General features: G+C 40.7%; 1 protein-coding gene across 4 annotated transcripts in view; it reads right to left on the reverse strand.

The window, feature by feature from the left end:
* Positions 1-22,590, reverse strand: part of LOC115105349 (protein FAM168A-like) — a 96,727-nt gene that overhangs the window by 33,005 nt on the left and 41,132 nt on the right. For 2 of the 4 annotated variants that reach the window (XM_029627288.2, XM_029627286.2), the window contains exons 2-3: positions 21,066-21,186; positions 5,597-5,688 (exon numbers count right to left, since the gene is read on the reverse strand). In XM_029627288.2, the coding sequence (XP_029483148.1) occupies positions 5,597-5,688; positions 21,066-21,136 (163 nt within the window). In that variant the 5' untranslated portion in view covers positions 21,137-21,186. The remainder of the gene's footprint in view (positions 1-5,596; positions 5,689-21,065; positions 21,187-22,590) is intronic. The other 2 variants (XM_065007257.1, XM_029627287.2) reach the window with 1 other exon arrangement.

A 22,590-nucleotide genomic window follows, 5' to 3' on the forward strand; every position in this document is an offset into this window, starting at 1 on the left:
TTCCGACAATGCAGTAATAACCAACAAGTAATCTAGCTAACAATTCCAAAACTACTACCTTATAGACACAAGTGTAAGGGGATAAAGAATATGTACATGAAGATATATGAGTGAGTGATGGTGCAGAGCAGCATAGGCAAGATACAGTAGATGGTATTGAGTGCAGTATATACATATGAGAGGAGTATGTAAACAAAGTGGCATAGTTAAAGTGGCTAGTGATACATGTATTACATAAAGATGCAGTAGATGATAGAGTACAGTATATACATATGAGATGAATAATGTAGGGTATATAAACATTATATTAGGTAGCATTGTTTAAAGTGGCTAGTGATATATTTTACATCATTTCCTGTCAATTCCCATTATTAAAGTGGCTGGAGTTGAGTCAGTGTGTTGGCAGCAGCCACTCAATGTTAGTGGTGGCTGTTTAACAGTCTGATGGCCTTGAGATAGAAGCTGTTTTTCAGTCTCTCGGTCCCAGCTTTGATGCACCTGTACTGACCTCGCCTTCTGGATGATAGCGGGGTGAACAGGCAGTGGCTCGGGTGGTTGTTGTCCTTGATGATCTTTATGGCCTTCCTGTGACATCGGGTGGTGTAGGTGTCCTGGAGGGCAGGTAGTTTGCCCCCGGTGATGCGTTGTGCAGACTTCACTACACTCTGGAGAGCCTTACGGTTGTGGGCGGAGCAGTTGCCGTACCAGGCGGTGATACCCGACAGGATGCTCTCGATTGTGCATCTGTAGAAGTTTGTGAGTGCTTTTGGTGACAAGCCGAATTTCTTCAGCCTCCTGAGGTTGAAGAGGCGCTGCTGCACCTTCTTCACGATGCTGTCTGTGTGGGTGGACCAATTCAGTTTGTCTGTGATGTGTACGCCGAGGAACTTAAAACTTACCACCCTCTCCACTGCTGTTCCATCGATGTGGATAGGGGGGTGTTCCCTCTGCTATTTCCTGAAGTCCACAATCATCTCCTTAGTTTTGTTGACGTTGAGTGTGAGGTTCTTTTCCTGACACCACACTCCGAGGGCCCTCACCTCCTCCCTGTAGGCCGTCTCGTCGTTGTTGGTAATCAAGCCTACCACTGTTGTGTCGTCCGCAAACTTGATGATTGAGTTGGAGGCGTGCGTGGCCACGCAGTCGTGGGTGAACAGGGAGTACAGGAGAGGGCTCAGAACGCACTCTTGTGGGGCCCCAGTGTTGAGGATCAGCGGGGTGGAGATGTTGTTGCCTACCCTCACCACCTGGGGGCGGCCCGTCAGGAAGTCCAGTACCCAGTTGCACAGGGCGGGGTCGAGACCCAGGGTCTCGAGCTTGATGACGAGCTTGGAGGGTACTATGGTGTTAAATGCCGAGCTGTAGTCGATGAACAGCATTCTCACATAGGTATTCCTCTTGTCCAGATGGGTTAGGGCAGTGTGCAGTGTGTTTGAGATTGCATCGTCTGTGGACCTATTTGGGTGGTAAGCAAATTGGAGTGGGTATAGGGTGTCAGGTAGGGTGGAGGTGATATGGTCCTTGACTAGTCTCTCAAAGCACTTCATGATGACGGAAGTGAGTGCTACGGGGCAGTAGTCGTTTAGCTCAGTTACCTTAGCTTTCTTGGGAACAGGAACAATGGTGGCCCTCTTGAAGCATGTGGGAACAACAGACTGGGAAAGGGATTGATTGACTATGTCCGTAAACACACCAGCCAGCTGGTCTGCGCATGCTCTGAGGGCGCGGCTGGGGATGCCGTCTGGGCCTGCAGCCTTGCGAGGGTTGGCACGTTTAAATGTTTTACTCACGTCGGCTGCAGTGAAGGAGACTCCGCATGTTTTAGTTGCGGGCTGTGTCAGTGGCACTGTATTGTCCTCAAAGCGGGCAAAAAAGTTATTTAGTCTGCCTGGGAGCAAGACATCCTGGTCCGTGACGGGGCTGGTTTTCTTTTTGTAATCCGTGATTGACTGTAGACCCTGCCACATACCTCGTGTCTGAGCCGTTGAATTGAGATTCTACTTTGTCTCTATACTGACGCTTAGCTTGTTTGATTGCCTTGCGGAGGGAATAGTTACACTGTTTATATTCGGTCATGTTTCCGGTCACCTTGCCCTGATTAAAAGCAGTGGTTCGCGCTTTCAGTTTCACGCGAATGCTGCCATCAACCCACGGTTTCTGGTTTGGGAATGTTTTAATCGTTGCTATGGGAACGACATCTACAACGCACGTTCTAATGAACTCGCTCACCGAATCAGCGTATTCGTCAATGTTGTTGTCTGACGTAATACGAAACATATCCCAGTCCACGTGATGGAAGCAGTATGTGACAGAGGCGGTGACACTGACATTTGGCTTTCGGTGACAAAACAGCCCATTATGCCAACCAGCCATTAGAGGAGCTTTTCTAATCATTACCATTCTACCATTCTTACTACAAGGGTTTGTTTTGTAAACAGATCACAATATACCACCACTACACCATATCCGTACATTGGTTTTCCCCTTCAAAAATCTATTGAAGGCACCCAATCGTTTTATGACCCACATTAGACTGCTTAATGGGGAAAAGGGGAGGAGGGACTAAGAAACTGCAAAGTTTGTATCAGTGGGGACACCTTCAATGCTGCACTGTCCTTGTAAAACGAAAAAACAATTAATCTCCATTGTAAACCCAGTCATGGGGATGACAGGAGAGAAAATGGAAAGCAACTGAAATGAATTAAAGCGCAAAAGAGAGTAAGTCATTTAATTATTTTCAGAAAGAGAGCAGGGAAAGGATATGGAGTGGAGTCCGAAATTATTGACACCCTTGATAAAGATCAGCAAAAATGACTGTATAAAAGAATTCAATTACTGAGCTATACTTTACGCTAAAAAATATATATCATACAATACTAGTACTCAGAGAAAGAGATTTTGTTTAGAAAATAATACTTTTCTTTTCAAAAAGGGAGGTCAAAATGATTGACACCCCTGTTTTTAATACCTCGCCTTGGGAGGATACCGACCTCACCTTCAAGTTATTGTCACATGCACAGGTTCAGTGAAATGTCTTTCTTGCAAGCTCTTTCCCAGCAATGCAGTAATCAATATCAGTAGTACTATAAAAAAATACTAAAGTTAAGTAGAACAAAAACACACAAGAAATAGAAGCTATATACAAAGTCAGTTCCAGGGTCAGTGCCAAAACCATATTTACAATGTACAGGGGTGGTAGACTGGTAGCGGTAGATACAGTGCCTTCAGAAAGTATTCACACTCCGTGACTTTTTCAAAATTTTGTTGTGTTACAAAGTGGGATTAAAATGGATTACAGAAAATACACTAATGTCCAAAAAACTCTAATATTTGTAAAAACATTTACGAAGAATAATACACTAATATGTCTTAGTATTCAACCCCCTGAGTCAATACAAGTTAGAATCACCTTTGGCAGCAATTACAGCTGTGAGTCTTTCTGGGTCTCTAAGTCTCTAATAGCTTTCCACACATGGCTTGTGCAACATTTGCTCATTATTCTTTTCAAATTTCTTCAAGCTCTGTCAAATTGGTTGTTGATCATTGCTAGACAACCATTTTCAGGTCTTGCCATAGATTATCTAGCAGATTTAAGTCAAAACTAACTCTGACACTCAGGAACTCCATTGTAGATTTGGCCTTGTGTTTTAGGTTATTGTGCTGCTGAAAGGTGGATTCATCTTCCAGTGTCTGGTGGAAAGCAGACTGAAGAATGTTTTCCCCTAGGATTTTACCTGTGCTCAGCTCCAGTCGGTTTATTTTCTATCCTGAAAAACTCTCCAGTCCTTAACGATTACAAGAACACAATATGGAGAGTGGTACTCAGTAATGTGTTCGTGTTGGATTTGCCCCAAGAGAGAACATTTTGTATTACAGACCAAAAAGTGAATTGCTTTGCCACATTTTTTGCAGATGACTTTAGTGCCTTGTTGCAAACAGATGCATGTTTTGGAATATTTTTATTCTGCACAGGCTTCCCGCTTTTCACTATGTCAATTAGGTTATTATTGTGGAGTAACCACAATGTTGTTGATCCATCCTCAGTTATCCTATTACAACCATTAAACTCTGCAACTATTTTAAAGTCACCATTGGCCTCATGGTAAAATCCCTGAGCGGTTTTCTTCCTCTCGTGCAACTGAGTTAGGAAGGATGCCTGTATCTTTGTACCCATCTACCAATAGGTGCCCTTCTTTGCGAGGTATTGGAAAAACTCCCTGGTCTTTGTGGTTGAATCGGTTTGAAATTCACTGCTCGACTGAGGGACCTTACAGATAATTGTATGTGTGGGGTACAGAGATGGGATAGTCATTCAAAAATCATGTTAAACACTGTTATTGCACACAGAGTGAGTCCATGCAACTTATTATGTGACTTGATAAGCACATTTCTACTCCTGAACTTATTTAGGCATGCAATAACATAGGGGTTGACTCAAGAGAGTTCAGCATTAATTTGTAATACATTTGTAAACATCTTTAAAAACATAATTCCACGTTGACATTATGGGCTATTGTGTGTAGGCCAATGATTTTAAAAAAATCTCAATTTATTCCATTTTAAATTTAGGCTGTAGCGCAACAAAATGTGCCACAACAATACTTAAAAATCAAAGACCAGTGGTGGGTTTGGCGTCGAAATGACAATGTATAAGCAGAAAATAACCATATACATACTGTAAAATATGGTGGTGGATCTTTGATTTTCAAATACTGTGGTGGCAACACCATGTTATGGGTATGCTTGTCACCGGAAGGGACTGGGGAGTTTGTCAGGATCAAAAATATGTCTGCTGAAAACCTAACCATGGGATACAGTTATATTTTTCAGTGGGACAATTACACACGCTTTCCAAGAGGTATTGAGTGCTCCTTAATGGTCCAGTCTCAGCCCCGATTTAAATCCTGCTTGAAAATCAGAGACAAGGTTTGAACATTGTTGTCCGTCAATGATCCCCAAACAAATTTACTGAGAATATGTTACCGTAAGAGTTGTGCAAGATTGGTAGCATCTGTAATGGCTGTCAAAGGTGCTTGGAGACATGCAATCAATACTGATCTATTTTTTTGTTATTGTTATTATTTGCAAGATTTTCTACAATTTGTCTTTCACCTTGAAAATGTGGAGTAGGTTGTGTAGATCTGAAGGGAAGAAATCTAATGTATTCCTATTTTGATGTCAAGGCAGCTAAATGTGAAGACTATGCAAAGGGTATGTAGACTTTCATTAGCGACTGTGTCTAGAACGTGAGTTTAATCCCTGACGAAGCATTATTGTTTTTATAGATGCAACGGAAAGCCAATGTGTTCCATCGAGCCCATTTCAGCCATTACTGGAGTGTGTTTGAGAGGTCATTACAAACGTTTCCGCTGTCGTTACATTAACGGTAAAAATAATAATAATAATAAACGAATGGCACAAGCAAGAGTGGGAAAGTGTCAAATGAAAACAATCAATCCAGCGAGATTTAAGTCACAAGTGGATTTTGCACCCCTCAAACAAAGAAATAGGTGGGCGGGGCATGCGCGCTCCTACACACATGCATACACACACAGTATTGGTATGGCATTGATGCTGATGTTGATTTGGCACTCACCTGCGTATGCTATGTTCTTAGGGTTGCCGTACGGTGTCCCGGGCTGGACAGGACTGTACACAGGATTCATGTTGGAAGATAGTCGACCCTTACTGCAAGGAGAACAGACAGAGAGAGAGAGAGACCGAGAGACAGAGCGAGAGATAAACATATGGTGAGAAGAAAGTCATGGCATTCAATAATTATTCATTGAGAATATGCTTAAGCTCAGAGGTCTCCATCTTGGAAGTGTTCCATAGCCAGCTTAAAGACATCTGAAAAACTAAAAGGTACACCACAAAAACTACCGTTAAACTCACAATATTGTAGCAGGTCTGATTTTGAAAGTTGTTTTTTTCGATGTTCGTGAGAAGGTAGCAATTTATTTCCACAGGATAAAAGTAAATCAGGTAGAAAATGCGAAAGCATACAATACAATTGTTGCTAAATAAAAATGAGTAAAATACAAATATTTCTGTATTGAGTATTATGGTATTTCTGACTGTTTAGAACATCTTCAACAGTCACATAAGAAGACACTAGCACAAACATGACTGACATACTAGGACATTCTTCAACCTGAGCTCATTTGTTTGCAACACTTTTCTCCACCTCTTTCTCAACCTGTTTCCACCACCCATCTCTTTCACACACATGCAAGAACTGAACCACATGCACACACATACTCTCCGTCTCTCTTGACAGCCATTCATATTTAGCTCGTTCAAGATTTCAAAGAAGGTTCGCGAAACTACTCGTTCCCTCTCTCTCTCTCTCACACACACACAAGTTCAGACGACACAACAGTTGCAGGCTTGATTACCAACAATGACGAGACAGCCTATAGGGAGGTGTGTAATGTCAGGAAAAAAACTCACTCAACATCAACAAAGGAGATGATCATGGACTTCAGGAAACAGCAGAGGGAGCACCCCCCTATCCACATCGACGGGACAGTAGTGGAGAAGGTGGAAAGTTAAGTTCCTCGACATACACATCACGGACAAACTGAAATGGTCCACCCACACAGATAGCATGGTGAAGGCGGCGCAACAACGCCTCTTCAACCTCACAACCTCAGGAGGCTAAAGAAATTTGGCTTGTCACCTAAATCCCTCAAACTTTTACAGATGCACAATCGAGAGCATCCATGGGTTGTATCACTGCCTGGTACGGCAACTGCACCTCCTTCAACCGCAAGGCTTTCCAGAGGGTGGTGCGGTCTGCACAACGCATCACCGGGGGGCAAACCTGCCCTACAGGACACAGACAACACCCAATTACACAGGAAGAACAAAAAGATCATCAAGGACAACAACCACCCGAGCCACTGCCTGTTCACCCTGCTATCATCCAGAAGGCGAAGTCAGTACAGGTGCATCAAAGCTGCGACCGAGAGACTGAAAATCAGCTTCTATCTCAAGGCCAACAGACTGCTAAACAGCCATCACTAACAGAGAGGCTGCTGCCAACATACAGACCCAAATCACTGGCAACTTTAATAAATGGGTTTAATAAAAGGTATAATGTCACTTTAATAATGTTTACATATCCTACATTACTCATCTCATATGTATATCATCTTTGGGATAGGGGGCAGCATTTTCACTTTTGGATGAATAGCGTGTCCAGAGTGAACTGCCTCCTACTCAGTCCCAGATGCTAATATATGCATATTATTAGTATTGGTATTGTATAGAAAACACTGAATTTTCTAAAACTATTTGAATGATGTCTGTGAGTATAACAGAACTCAAATGACAGGCAGAAATCTGAGAAAAAATCCAAACAGGAAGTGGGAAATCTGAGGTTTGTAGTTTTTGAACTCACCCCTATCGAATACACAGTGGGATATGGGTTATTTTGCACTTCCTAAGGCTTTCACTAGATGTCAACCACATGAGAGCAACCTGCGTTCCATGGGTTTTCTACAGACAATGGAATTCTCCGGTTGGAACATTATTGAACTTTTATGATAACATCCTAAAGATTGATTCTATACTTAGTTTGACAAGTTTCTTCGACCTGTATAATATAACTTTTTCAACTTTTCGCCCAACTGGATCAGATCGCGCTTTTGGATTTGTTTACCAAACGCCCTAACAAAAGAAGCTATTGGACATAAATGGACATTATCAAACAAAACAAGCATTTATTGTGGAACTGCGATTCCTGGGAGTGCAATCTGATGAAGATCAAAAGGTAAGTGAATATTTATAATGCTATTTATGAATAATGTTGACTACCCAACATGGCAGATATTTCTCTGGCTGGTTTGGGCTCTGAGCGCCGTTCTCAGATTATGCTTTTCCCGTAAAGTTTTTAAAAATCTGACACAGCGGTTGCATTAAGGAGAAGTGTATCTAAAGTTCCATGCATAACACTTGAATTTTCATCAACATTTATAATGAGTATTTCTGTGAATTCATGTGGCTCTCTGCAATATCACTGCATGTTTTGGAACTACTGAACGTAACACGCCAATGTAAAATAAGATTTTTGGATATAAATATGAACTTTACTTTGTATTGTGTAACATGAAGTCCTATGAGTGTCATCTGATGAAGATAATCAAAGGTTGGTGATTAATTTTATGTCTATTTGTGCTTTTTGTGACTCCTCTCTTTGGCTGGAAAAATGGCTGTTAAAAAAAAAAGTACCTTTATTTAACTAGGCAAGTCAGTTAAGAACAAATTCTTATTTTCAATGACGGCCTAGGAACAGTCGTTTGTGGACCTAACAATCGTTTGTGGAGCTTTCGCTGTAAAGCATTTTTTTAAATCAGACACTGTTGCTGGATTAACGAGAATTTTATCTTGAAAATGGTAACTAATACTTTAATTTGATTCATGAGATTTCTGTTGATTTGTATTTGGCGCTAGCAGAACGGGGTTCAAGTCCTAGACAGGATATACGGTAATCATTGCATCTTGCCTATGCTGCACGGCCATCGCTCATCCATATATTTATATGTACATATTCTTATTCCATCCATTTACAATTGTGTGTATAAGGTAGTTGTTGTGAATTAGATATCACTGCACTGTCGAAACTAGAAGCACCCACATTTCGCTATACTCGCATCAACATCTGCTAACCATGTGTATGTGACAAAAAAACATTTGATTTGACACACACACACACACACACTTCTCTCTTCGTTCTAGGAGGCAGTTAACCACTAGGCTAAGACCATTGGGCAAGTAACCGAAAGGAAGGTCTCTGGTTTGAGTCCCCGAGCTGACTAAGTGAAAAATCTGTCGATGTACCCTTGAGCAAGGCACTTAACCCTAATTGCTCCTGTAAGTCACTCTGGATAAGAGTGTCTGGTTATTGACAAAAATGTATAATGTCCTGTTTTTAACCCAAGCAGCCAGGAGCCTATCCCCAGTCTAGAGGGTATACCAGGAACAAAAGTACCTCCCTCACATTAGAGAGATCTCTCCTAGTGTGTGTGTGTGGAATTGAATCAAAGCTGTAAACAGTACAGTGAAATGCTTACTTACAGGCTTTTCCTCAACAATGCAATAATACTAAGTCCGATAAAAAAAATATGAGAATGTGTGCACACACTTGACGTGTGAGAGAAAATGCCTTCCTCAAGGGATCCATGTGACCTTTCACATGGACCCTGTCACCCTTCCACTCACAGCATGGTTGTATTCATTAGTGAACACCGTAGCAAAACATTTAGAAATGTAAAATTAAAACAAGCTTTTCTTATTGGAATAGTTCAGGTAGTCCCTTCCGGTTTTGGCCCATTTGCTTCCTTTTCGTTCTTATTGGATAGGAATCAAAACTGGCAACATACGTAGATTGTGTTCATTAGGGCATTTAAGGTTTTAAAACGTTTTGCAACAGACAGCAAAAATGAGGTAGGCCCGTCCTGTTTCCATTTTGCCTAATGAACAATAACACAACCCTGGTTTCCTCATCAGCTGTGTGACCATTGATGTGAAAAGTCAAAACACAGCATGGCCGATTTCAAGTTTTCATAACAATCGGTAATCGGCATTTTTGGACACCGATTACATTGCACTCCACATGGAGGCTGCGAGGCAGGCTGACCACCTAATACGCGAGTGCAGCAAGGAGCCAAGGTAAGTTGCTACCTAGCATTAAACTTATCTTATAAAAAACACCAATCTTAACATAATCACTAGTTAACTCCACATGGTTGATGATATCGCTAGTTTATCTAGCTTGTCCTGCGTTGCAAATAATCAATGCAGTGCCTGTTAATTTATCATCGAATCACAGCCTATTTCGCAAAACGGGTGATGATTTAACAAGCGCATTTGAAAGAGAAAAAATAAAAATCGTTGTTGCACCAATGTACCTCACCATAAACATCAATGCCTTCCTTAAATTAAATACACAACTATATTTTTTAACCCTGCATATTAAGTTAAAATAAATTTGTGTTAGCAGGCAATATTAACTAGGGAAATGGTGTCACTTCTCTTGTGTTCTGTGCAAGCAGGGTCTGGGTGTATGCAGCAGTTTGGGCTGCCTGGCTCATTGCGAACTGTGTGAAGACCATTTCTTCCTAACAAAGACCGTAATTAATTTGCCAGAATTTTACATAATTATGACATAAGATTGAAGGTTGTGCAATGTAACAGCAATACGGGATGCCACCCGTTCGATAAAATACGGAACGGGTTCCATATTTCACTGAAAGAATAAACGTTTTGTTTTCGAAATGATAAGTTTCCGGATTTGACCATATTAAATGACCAAAGGCTCGTATTTCTGTGTGTTTATTATATTATAATTAAGTCTATGATTTGATATTTGATAAAGCAGTCTGACTGAGCGGTGGTAGGCAGCAGCAGGCTCGTAAGCATTCATTCAAACAGCACTTTCCTGCGTTTGCCAGCAGCTCCTCGCAATGCTTGAAGCACAGCACTGTTTATGACTTCAAGCCTATCAACTCCCGAGATTAGGCTGGCAATACTATAGTGCCTATACAAACATCCAATAGTCAAAGGTATATGAAATACAAATGGTATAGAGAGAAATAGTCCTATAATAACTACAACCTAAAACTTCTTAACTGGGAATATTGAAGACTCATGTTAAAAGGAACCATCAGCTTTCATATATTCTCATGTTCTGAGCAAGGAACTGAAACGTTAGCTTTTTTACATGGCACATATTGCACTTTTAATTTCTTCCCCAACACTGTTTTTGCATTATTTAAAACAAATTGAACATGTTTCATTATTTATTTGAGACTAAATAGATTTTTATTTATGTATTATATTAAAGATAAAATAAGTGTTCATTCAGTATTGTTGTAATTGTCATTATTACACATATACTTGTAAAAAAAATGTAACAAAATGTTTTAAAAATTAAAATCGGTATCAGCTTTTTTGGTCCTCCAATAATCGGTTTCGAAAAATCAGAAATCGGTCGACCTCGACACCAGAGGTCTTTTCACAGTCACCATGTACAGAACAGACTATGGGAGGTGCACAGTCCTACATTGAGCCATGACTACATGGAACTCTATTCCACATCAAGTAACTCATGCAAGCAGTACAGTAAAATTTGATTTAAAAAACAGATACAAATACACCTTATGGAACAGAGGGGACTGTGAGCAGTCTTCAGGCGTTTGGAGCAATTTCCAAACGCCTGAAGGTACCACGTTCATCTGTACAAACAATTGTACGCAAGTATAAACACCATGGGACCACGCAGTCGTCAAACCGCTCAGAAAGGAGACGCGTTCGGTCTCCTAGAGATGAACGTACTTTGCAAAAAGTGCAAATCAATCCCAGAACAACAGTAAAGGACTTGTGAAGATGCAGGTACAAAAGTATCTATATACACAGTAAAACAAGTCCTATATAAACATAACCTGAAAGGCCGCTCAGCAAGGAAGAAACCACGGCTCCAAACCGCCATAAAAAAGCCAGACTATGGTTTGCTACTGCACATGGGGAAAAAGATCGTACTTTTTGGAGAAATGTCTGATGAAACAAAAATAGAACTGTTTGGCCATAATGACCATCGTTATGTTTGGAGAAAAAAGGGGGATGCTTGCAAGCCGAAGAACACCATCCCAACCGTGAAGCATGGGGGTGGCAGCATCATGTTGTGGGGGTGCTTTGCTGCAGGAGGGGCTGTTACACTTCACAAAATAGATGGCATCATGAGGTAGGAAAATGATGTGGATATATTGAAGCAACATCTCAAGACATCAGTCAGGAAGTTAAAGCTTGGTCGCAAATGGGTCTTCCAAATGGACAGTGACCCCAAGCATACTTCCAAAGTTGTGGCAAAATGGCTTAAGGACAACAAAGTCAAGGTATTGGAGTGGCCATCACAAAGCCCTGACCTCAATCCCACTGAAAATGTGTAGGCAGAACTGAAAAAGTGTGTGCGAGCAAGGAGGCCTACCAACCTGACTCAGTTACACCAGCTCTGTCAGGAGGAATGGGAAAAATTCACCCAGCTTATTGTGTGAAGCTTGTGGAAGGCTACCCAAAACGTTTGACCCAAGTTAAACAATTTAAAGGCAATGCTGCCAAATACACTCAATTAGTATGTAAACTTCTGACCACTGGGAATGTGATGAAAGAAATAAAAGCTGAAACAAATCATTCTCTCTAGTATTATTCTGACATTTCACCTTCTTAAAATAAAATGGTGATCCTAACTGACCGACTTCAACTGTAAATATGAATAAATTCTGAAGAATATTTTTTTTTAAATGAAAATATGTCAATCATTATTTGAATATGTTGGTAACCCGTTGTATAAAAGTGATAATGCCCTCGAAGCTGGTGTTTGGAGGATATATTGGCACGGTTTGCAATATAATAATATAATATAATAATATATAACAATATATCCTCAAAACACAGTCTTCTCGGGCATTATCACTTAAGTAGAGTAGGGTCCTGAGGCCACACACTTAATATGTTGTGAAATCTGTTGTAAATCTATTGTAATGTTTAAAAAAATGTAGAACTGCCTTAATTTTGCTGGATCCCAGGAAGAGTAGCTGCTGCTGCTGCTATTGGGGATCTATAATAAATACAAATACAAACTAGATGAAAGCGATATGAAGGGAATAAAACACCAAGGGGTTTCCCACCATGTTGCTTTCACCTATCCGGTCCTTTCTGTTCAGTGGTCAAAATGATACATTGAAACAGAGATTTACATAGAGAATTGAAAGAAAAAGAGAGGAAAAGAAAATAAGATAGTGAGGAATAGCCAATCGGAAGACAGATCAGTATTACAGTTTCTCAAATTGCATACAAGCATTTTTTGGAACAATGTTGTCAATTTTCAAAACAGTATTCACAAGACACAGAACTCCACAGACCTTTTCCCAAAACAGTAAATGCATTTTTTTTATTGTAAATTATTTTTCAAAACAGCAAGTACATTCATCAAAACTATAAAATACTGTCAAAAGATTCTGTCACTGATTATTTGGACAAATCCCAATTTTGCAAGTACTCGCATTTGGCCCATAGACTTGGCCGAAACTGACAGAGTTTGTTTAGAGGAGTAGACTTTGCTAGTCTCGTTACTACATTTTCTATCATCTCCGTCCAGAACTTAATCGAGCATCTGACACAAATACGCAAGATTTTAGTTCTGAGTGTCTGAGCCAACAAAACAGAAAGCAAGTCTTTGTATAAAAAAAATCCCATTTAAAATCAAGAGATTTTCTTTGCAGTCACTAAATAATCACGATCAAAATTGGAAACACAATTATCATAAAGTGCAATATTATGGGCGCCCTCTCCTTTTTTGTATATGTCACAAAAAATGTCATACAAATATTTTTTCCTGATAAAAAAATGCAAAAAAGAAAAAAAGTCAGTCCGCCATTGTCTAGATCGTTCCCTATATTGTACATGAATGGAGTGATTTAGAATTCTGTCCACTAGTATTTGGCTAGTTGCCATATATCCAAAACAAAAGTTTAAAAAAATATTTATTCCATAATTAAAGTTTTTTTTTATACACAGTTGCAATAAACTGTCTAAACAAAATGTTGTGGCCACCTTCAATTAATAAAAAAAATCTAATTTAAATGAACCATTTCAGGCATTTAAGCCTTGATTTTGTCCTTTGGTGTGACAATTAATGCTAATATAAAAAGGTTTAATGATTCTCAAATAGACAATTATTTTTACTCATTAGCTACTTCCGTTTTTAAATCAGTAATTATATTCTGGAATTTCAGTTGTATAATGAAGATCAAGTAATTTGACAAAAACTAGATAAAAAGCTATTTGTTTACTTGTGTATGATGATGATGTTACCTGCCTCATGCTTAACATTTTTTTTTGTATTTTGTTCAAGGCAACACTATTTAATGGCGTCACCCCATAGGATATTATGTCACACTGATGGACAATACACAAAAGGCAGTCAGAGTTTAAGGTTAAAACATAATTAATTACACGTTCAAAAGTTTCTGACCACTGTAAAATGCAACTTCTAAACATCAGCAATGGATCCTCATTAAAGGATTTAAAGCGTACTCATTCGAATTAAAGGGCCTCAAAAGAGTCCTGTATTGTTATTTTCCACCACTTTCACCCAGAGTCAGCAGTGGGTAATTTGCGTGCCCGGTGCCTTCCTTGGATGTGGTAGCTCCCTCCCGGAATCTAACTCTGATTCCATTACCCGTGTTCACCATGGCATGCACATAGAGTTGATAGGGCTGATATTGGAAGTAGACGTCAGCACATCACCGGTCGAGGTTATAGTCACCAAATGCGCCTGTGGTGCCCGCAAGTACCTGCTGCAGTCATCCAAATAACGTTGGAGCAATTAGAGGAACGATAACTAATTTAATGAGCCATTAGCAGTTTCACTGTACCGGCCATGTGTAATAAGAATCACGAGGCTTAATCTTCGAGACAAGACCGGCAGGATCACTCAGGTAGACCCCCACAACATTGAGGTGTACCTGGCTGCGCAACAAGGTAAAATGGCACAGTCCTCTAGTGATGGAAAAGACCCAGTGGGAGGTCCGACAGCCAAAGCCGTGGGAGCAGAGACACTAGATGACTGATAGGGGGCGCTGTGTTGTAGCCACTATGCCTGCATCTTGGCACTCCACCACTATAGAATTACATTCATTAATGTCTACATTAGTCTTTGCCATGTTTATTCTATTATTAAAGACACCTTAATGCATACTTTTCAATTACATAATGTGAGCTAAGAAACCAAACATTTTACTTAAAGTATAACTAATATGTTACTGTCCCCACGACAACAACAAAATACTGAAATACATGTCATTTTTTCCTTTATACATTTAACTGAAATACTGTAGAATTCCAGTCATTACTATGGAGGACTGCTCCAAATGGAGTGTGCTAATATGGCTGACCAGTGGCTTCAAAGCCTCTCAATGGCCAAAACATAGCATCAGTAATCCAGGGTTTATATACATCATTGGTTCAGACCACTTGGTCCACTCATGTCTTCTGTACCTCCTCAATGCAAGAGAACCCTCCCCATGCAAAGGTGCCCAAATGCTGGCTCATTGTTTAATCACATAATTCTGTCACACCATGTGGACATTGATTTTGGGGACAAAATGTAATCAATCAGAACTATTTGTAAATATATTGAATAGATTTGGAGACTACTGTTTCTTGAAAAATGCTAATGTGTCATAAGAACAAGAATGGGTGAAGGGAATTGTATTCATGTTTTCACTAATTAACTTTTGAATTTAAGTTCCACAACCTTACCTGGGACAGGCACACCACTGCTGTGGGATTATTTCAGATACTCAATAAAGGCTAGGGTTTCAGATGTTTTTGGGAAGATGGGCAGGGACTCTGCGGTCCTAGTTTGAGGGGGAAGCTGTTTCCACCATTGGGGTGCCTGGACAGAGAAGAACTTTGACTGGGCTGAGAGGGAGCTGCTCTCCCATAGGGATGGGAGGGCCAAGAGACCTGAGGTGGCATAACGGAGTACTCGGGTTCGAAGTGTAGAGTTCGAGCATAGCCTGAAGGTAGAGGGGTAGTTCCTCTTGCTGATTCGTAGGCAAGTACCATGGTCTTATAGTGGACATTGGCTTCGACTGGAGGCCAGTGGAGTGTGCGGAGGAACAAGGTGACATGGGAGAACATGGGAAGGCTGAACACCAGGCGGGCTGCGGCATTCAGGATACATTTCAGGGGTTTGATGGCACAAGCAAGGTGCCAAGCCAACAGCCAGTTGCAGTAGGCCAGACTGGAGATGTCAAGTGTCTGGATTAAGACCTGTGCCGCTTCCTGTGTGAGGTAGGGTCGTACTCTACGGATGTTGTAGAGCATGAACCTGCAGGAGCGAGTCACTGCTCTGATGGCTTTTCACTAGGACCGGGAGTAACAATGGCCGCCTTTCTCTTTCGCGCACAACTCACTCAGAGCCCCCACCTCTCCACTTACGCAATGTGGTCGTTCACACTCATTCTTCAAAATAAAAGCCTGAAACTATGTCTAAAGGCTGTTGGCACCTTAGGGAAGCCATAGAAAAGGGAATCTGGTTGATATCCCTTTAAAAATGAGCAATGGGGATGCATAACAACAGAGAGGTTTCAAAAACAGGGGCACTTCCTGATTGGATTTTCCTCAGGTTTTAGCCTGCAATATCAGTTCTGTTTAACTCAGACAAAAATTGGACAGTTTTGGAAACGTTTGTGTTTTCTATCCCAATCTGTCAATTATATGCATATTCTAGCATCTGGTCCTGAGAAATAGGCCGTTTATTTTGGGAACGTTATTTTTCCAAACATAAAAATAGTGCCCCCTAGCTTCAAGAGGTTAACTTCCTGACCGGTGTCTTGAGATGTTTCTTCAATAAATCCACATCATTTTCCTCCCTCATGATGCCATCTATTTTGTGAAGTGCACCAATCTCTCCAGCAGCATACCACCCCCACAACATGATGCGGCCACCCACGTGCTTCACGGTTGGGTTGGTGTTGGTCTCCATCATTCTTAAATGGAAGAAGTTTGGAACCACCAAGACTCTTCCTAGAGCTGGCCGCCCGGCCAAACTGAGCAATCGGGGGAGAAACCTATGGTCACTCTCACAGAGCTCCAGAGTTCCTCTGTGGAAATGGGAAAACCTTCCAGAAGGACAAACATCTCTGCAGCTTTCCACTAGTCAGGCATTTATGGTAGAGTGGCCAGACGGAAGCCACTCCTCAGTAAAAGGAGCATGAAAGCCTGCTTGGAGTTTGCCAAAAGGCACCTAAAGACTCTCAGACCATGAGAAACAAAAGGCCTGAATACCAAGCGTCACGTCTAGAGGAAACCTGGCACCATCCCTACAGTGAAGAATGGGGGTGGCAGCATCATGCTGTGAGGATGTTTTCAGCGGCAGGGACGGGGAGACTAGTCAGGATTGAGGGAAAGATGAACAGAGCAAAGTACAGAGAGATCCTTGATGAAAACCTGCTCCAGAGCACTCTGGAAATCAGACTGAGGCGAAGGTTCACCTTCCAACAGAACAACAACCCTAAGCACACAGCCAAGACAATGCAGGAGTGGATTCGGGACAAGTCTCCGAATGTCCTTGAGTGGCCCAGACAGAGCCCGAACTTGAACCCGAATGAACATTTCTGGAGAGACTTGAAAATAGCTGTGCAGCGACACTCCCCATCCAACCTGACAGAGCTTGAGAGGATTTGCAGAGAAGGGGAGAAACTCCGCAAATACAGGTGTTTGTAGCGTCATACCCAAGAAAACTGAAGGCTGTAATCGCTGCAAAAGGTTCTTCAACAAAGTACTGAGTAAAGGGTCTGAATACTTATGTAAATGTTATATTTCAGTTTTAAAAAATGTATATAAATTTGCAAAAATGTCTAAAAACCTGGTTTTGGTTTGTCCTTATGGGGTATTGTGTGTAGATTGATGAGAGAATTATTTTTTTTAATCAAATTTAGAATAAGGCTGTAAGTTAACAAAATATTGAAAAAGTCAAGGTCTGAATATTTTCAGAATGCACTGTAGCTCAGAATGTATCATTTATTTTATACAGTCTTATTTGTTCATCTTTATTAAGGTTGCCAATCATTTTGGACCTGACTGTATACTACATTGGCCATATACTACACATATGGTCTATACAATGCGTTGACCATATTTCACAAATATATTGGCCATATACAACAAATACTGTATTTGCCATATTCTACAAATATATTGGTTATATGTTGCACATATACAGTGTATTACACATATAAATCATGCATATTATATAATGTACATATATTACCTAGCTTGAAACATACAATGATTCCCAGGTACAGCACTGCAGGGCTTCCAAGCTGCTACCCACTCACTGCAGTAAGGCCGGCACCTACCTCAGCCTTCCCTAAATAAACTGGTGGGTTCTTGCTGAGAAAAACAGGCTGCTCTGCTACACACAAAAAGCATCAAGACTGTGGGCTCAGAGGATTCATATGACAGCAGAGAGCCAGCGAATGGCTGTCCAAATATACACACACAAAGTAGCACGGAGACGCTTGAAATCCCTTATGTTTTTTCATACATAACTCATGTATGTTTTGTCCATGTATAGGATTATACTTCACTGTATAACACAAGGCCTATACTCTGTCCCTGAGTATCAGTTAGAGAGATATAGAGGAAGGATCATATACTTACGTTTTCACTCAAAACACATGTATGTAGGGTGTCTGGTCAAAAATGCATATATTGACCAATCAGTCCGAAGCAAAATGTTTGTGTGTGTGTATATATATATATATATATATATATATATATATATATATATAGTATCGGTCAAAAGTTTGGACAGACCCACTCATTCCAGGGTTTTACTTTATTTTTTACATTGTAGAATAATAGTGAAGACATCAAAACTATGAAATAACACATATGGAATCATGTAGTTACCAAAAAAAGTGTTAAACAAATGATTCAAGTAGCCATCCTTTGTCTTGATGACAGCGTTGCACATTCTTGGCATTCTCTCAACCAGCTTCATGAGGAAGTCACCTGGAATGCATTTCAATTAACAGGTGTGCCTTGTTAAAAGATTATTTGTGCGTTTTAGCCAATCAGTTGTGTTGTGAAAAGGTAGAGTTGGTATACCGAACATAGCCCTATTTGGTAAAAGAAGTCCATATTATGGCAAGAACACCTCAAATAAGCAAAGAGAAATGACAGTCCATCATTACTTTAAGTCATGAAGGTCAGTCAATTCAAGAACTTTGAAAATGTCTTCAAGTGCAGATGCAAAAACTCTCATGAGGACTGCCACAGGAAAGGAAGACCCAGAGTTACCTCTGCTGCAGAGGATACGTTGATTAGAGTTAACTGCACCACAGATTGCAGCCCAAATAAATGCTATTAACAGACACATCTTAACATCAACTGTTCAGAGGAGAATGTGTGAATCAGGCCTTCATGGTCAAATTGCTGCAAACAAACTACTCCTAAAGGACACTAATAATAAGAAGAGACTTGTTTGGGCCAAGAAACACAAGCAATGGACATTAGATCATTGGAAATCTGTCCTTTGGTCTGGTCTGACGAGTCCAAATTTTAGATTTTTGGTTCCAACCGCTGTGTCTTTGTGAGACACAGAGTAGGTGAACGGATGATCTCCACATGTGTGGTTCCCACCGTGAAGCATGGAGGAGGTGGTGTGATGATGTGGGGGTGCTTTGCTGGTGGCACTGTCAGTGATTTATTTAGAATTCAAGACACACTTTACCAGCATGGCTACCACAGCATTCTGCAGCGATACGCCATCCCATCTGGTTTACGCTAAGTGGGACTATCATTTGTTTTCAACAGGACAATGACCCAACACACCTCCAGGCTGTGTAAGGTCTATTTGACCAAGAAGGAGGGTGAAGGAGTGCTGCATCAGATGGCTTGGCCTCCACAATCACGCAACCTCAACTCAATAGAGATGGTCTGGGATGAGTTGGACCGCAGAGCGAAGGAAATGCAGCCAACAAGTGCTCAGCATATGTGGGAAGTCCTTAAAGACTGTTGGAAAAGCATTCCAGTTGAAGCTGGTTGAGAGAATACCAAGAGTGTGCAAAGCTGTCAAGGCAAAGGGTGGCTACTTTGAAGAATCTAAAATATATTTTGATTTGTTTAACACTTTTGGTTACTACATGATTCCATGTGTTAATTCATAGTGTTGATGTCTTCACTATTATTCTGCAATGTAGAAAATAGTGAAAATAAAGAAAAACCCTTGAATGAGTAGGTGTGTCAACTTGTGACTGGTACTGTACATAAAACTGTGCATAGAGGTTGGGAAATAAAATAATGTCATAGGCAAAAAATCTCAAACACAGAAAAACAAGTAGCGAACATGTCAGGACATCCATCCTCCACCCAAGCCTGTGACCGAGTAAATGCAGAAATAAAATTACAATATATTAGGTTAATTCGGTACCAACTCATTTTTTGCATATACTGCAGAAGGGGGAAAAAATGATATAACACCATTACATGCTGACCAGACCCGGACGCGCCGCATGCGCTAGCGTTGCAAAATAAATGTACACATACATGTCATTAAATCATTGCACCCATACTGCTCGCGAGCATCTGCGTAGCTAGGCGCTAAAATACAACTTGGTTCTATTTGTGATGCTCGACACACTGAAAGTCCTGCCTCTCCCATCTCGTCATTGGTTTTTAGGAGCATATAACCATGTACCATCTCCTCAATGATTTTTAGGAGCATAGACCCACGTGGGTGATTGAAAGATGAACTGAGGTCCACACTCCAGTTGGTGGTGGTAAAGCACCTTAAAGTTCGTTGCGAACCGCCATATAAAGTCCAAAGAAGAAGAAGCCTGAAGGAGGAGAGATTACTAAAAACAAACTCAGTTGACCATTTTATCTGTGGATTATTGTCGGAGTAGAGGACCTTGTGCGTTTCAGGTGAAATAACAACCCAATGTTTATATCCCAGGACAAATTAACAGCAATATATCCCAGGACAAATTAACAGCAAGCTAGCAAGCTAAATTACCATAAATGTTTAATTCATTTCAACCTGTCCCCAAATTAATATAATTAGTTTGTTGTTTGTTTTGATATTTCAACCTGCTTGTCCTGATCGCGCCTGGTGTGGGTGGACAAAATCAACTGGTCAGCATGTTACAATGTAATACATCGTAAGGACTTACGATGTGGTCATCTATTTTGCTAATTTTGTTTTCATCACTTTCAGATATTCATTTGGTGACATGTTTGGATGTCAGTAAGGTCAAAGTTTGTGAACCTCAACCTCACACCTGTAGCCTATTCAGTGAAGTTAAAATGTTCATAATGTTGCAGATAGAAATGTAACGGATAGAGCCGGCACGATTCCCTATTCTACACAATCTATTTCTAGCTCAACGCTCTGTAAAGTATTTCCGTTCCTGAACAGACTCTGGGCCATTTCATCACATTGGTAGGGAGGATGGGGGGTTAAAGCATCGAAGTTGTTCTACACTGACCTCTTCAGGTTCTGAGCACTTTCTGGTTGGTACAAGAAACTGAATTGGTCGGTGGGGTGCCCGCCGGCCATTCTCGGGGCAATGCTAGTGTAGGAACGGAGGAGGAAATGGCAATGCAAATCTGTGAAAATGAACAAAAGAACCATGATTATAACATAAGCAGAGAAACTGGGAGAGAGGTAGCAGTGAGAGGGTATGACTGTAGCATAAGCAGAGAGATGGAAGGAGAAAGAGACCGTGAGGGGGGAAGGAGAGAGAGAGGGGGAGATAGAAGGGGTAAAGAGAGAGAGGTGGAGAAAGAGTGAGGGAGATAGGTCATGATAATTGAACAAAAGAAGCCAAGGTAGGTCACCTCTAAAGTAGAAGCACAGTGCACACATTACAGCATGACAGATGCGCAAATGCAAAAAAACTGTGGGTGGAAGGAAACCAAACAAAGCAATATAATTGAATTTAATGATCCATGACACTTGAAAGCCATGCCACCAGAGTGTATTTAAGCAATAAGAACCGAGGAGGTGTGGTATATGGCCAATATACCATGACTAAGGGCTGTTTTTAAGCACGACGCAACGCAGAGTGCCTGGATACAGTCCTTAGCCGTGGTATATTGGCCATATACCACAAACACCCAACGTGCCTTACTGCTATTATAAACTGGTTACCAACGTAATTAGAGCAGTAAAAATAAATGTTTACCCATGGTATATGGTCTGATTAACCACATCTGTCAGCCAATCAGTATTCAGGTCTCGAACCACCCAGTTTATAATACTGTGTATTAGAGGTCGACCGATTATGATTTTTCAACGCCAATACCGATTATTGGAGGACAAGAAAAAGCCAATACCAATTAAATCAGCCAATTTTTGAAATATTTGTAATAATGACAATTACAACAATACTGAATGAACACTTATTTTAACTTAATATAATACATCAATAAAAATCTATTTAGCCTCAAATAAAAAATAAATCATGAAACATGTTCAATTTAGTTTAAATAATACAAAAACAAAGTGTTGGAGAAGTAAAAGTGCAATATGTGCCATGTAAAAGAGCTAATGTTTGAGTTCCTTGCTCAGAACATGAGAATATATGAAAGTTGGTGTTTCCTTTTAACATGAGACTTCAATATTCCAAGGTAAGAGGTTTTCGGTTGTAGTTAATATAGTATTTATAGGACTCTCTCTCTCTATACCATTTGTATTTCATTAACCTTTGACTATTGGATGTTCTTATAGGCACTTTAGTATTGCCAGTGTAACAGTATAGCTTCCGTCCCTCTCCTCGCCCCTACCTGGGCTCGAACCAGGAACACATCGAGAACAGCCACACTCGAAGCAGCGTTACCCATCGCTCCTCAAAAGCCACGGCCCTTGCAGAGCAAGGGGAATAACTACTCCAAGTCTCAGAGCGAGTGACGTTTGAAACGCTATTAGCATGCACACCGCTAACTAGCTAGCCATTTCACATTGGTTACACCAGCCACCAGCCATAAACAGTGCTGTGCTTGCGAAGAGCT

The sequence above is a fragment of the Oncorhynchus nerka genome, linkage group LG22, assembly GCF_034236695.1.
Source record: "Oncorhynchus nerka isolate Pitt River linkage group LG22, Oner_Uvic_2.0, whole genome shotgun sequence".
Classification (NCBI taxonomy): Eukaryota; Metazoa; Chordata; class Actinopteri; order Salmoniformes; family Salmonidae; genus Oncorhynchus; species Oncorhynchus nerka.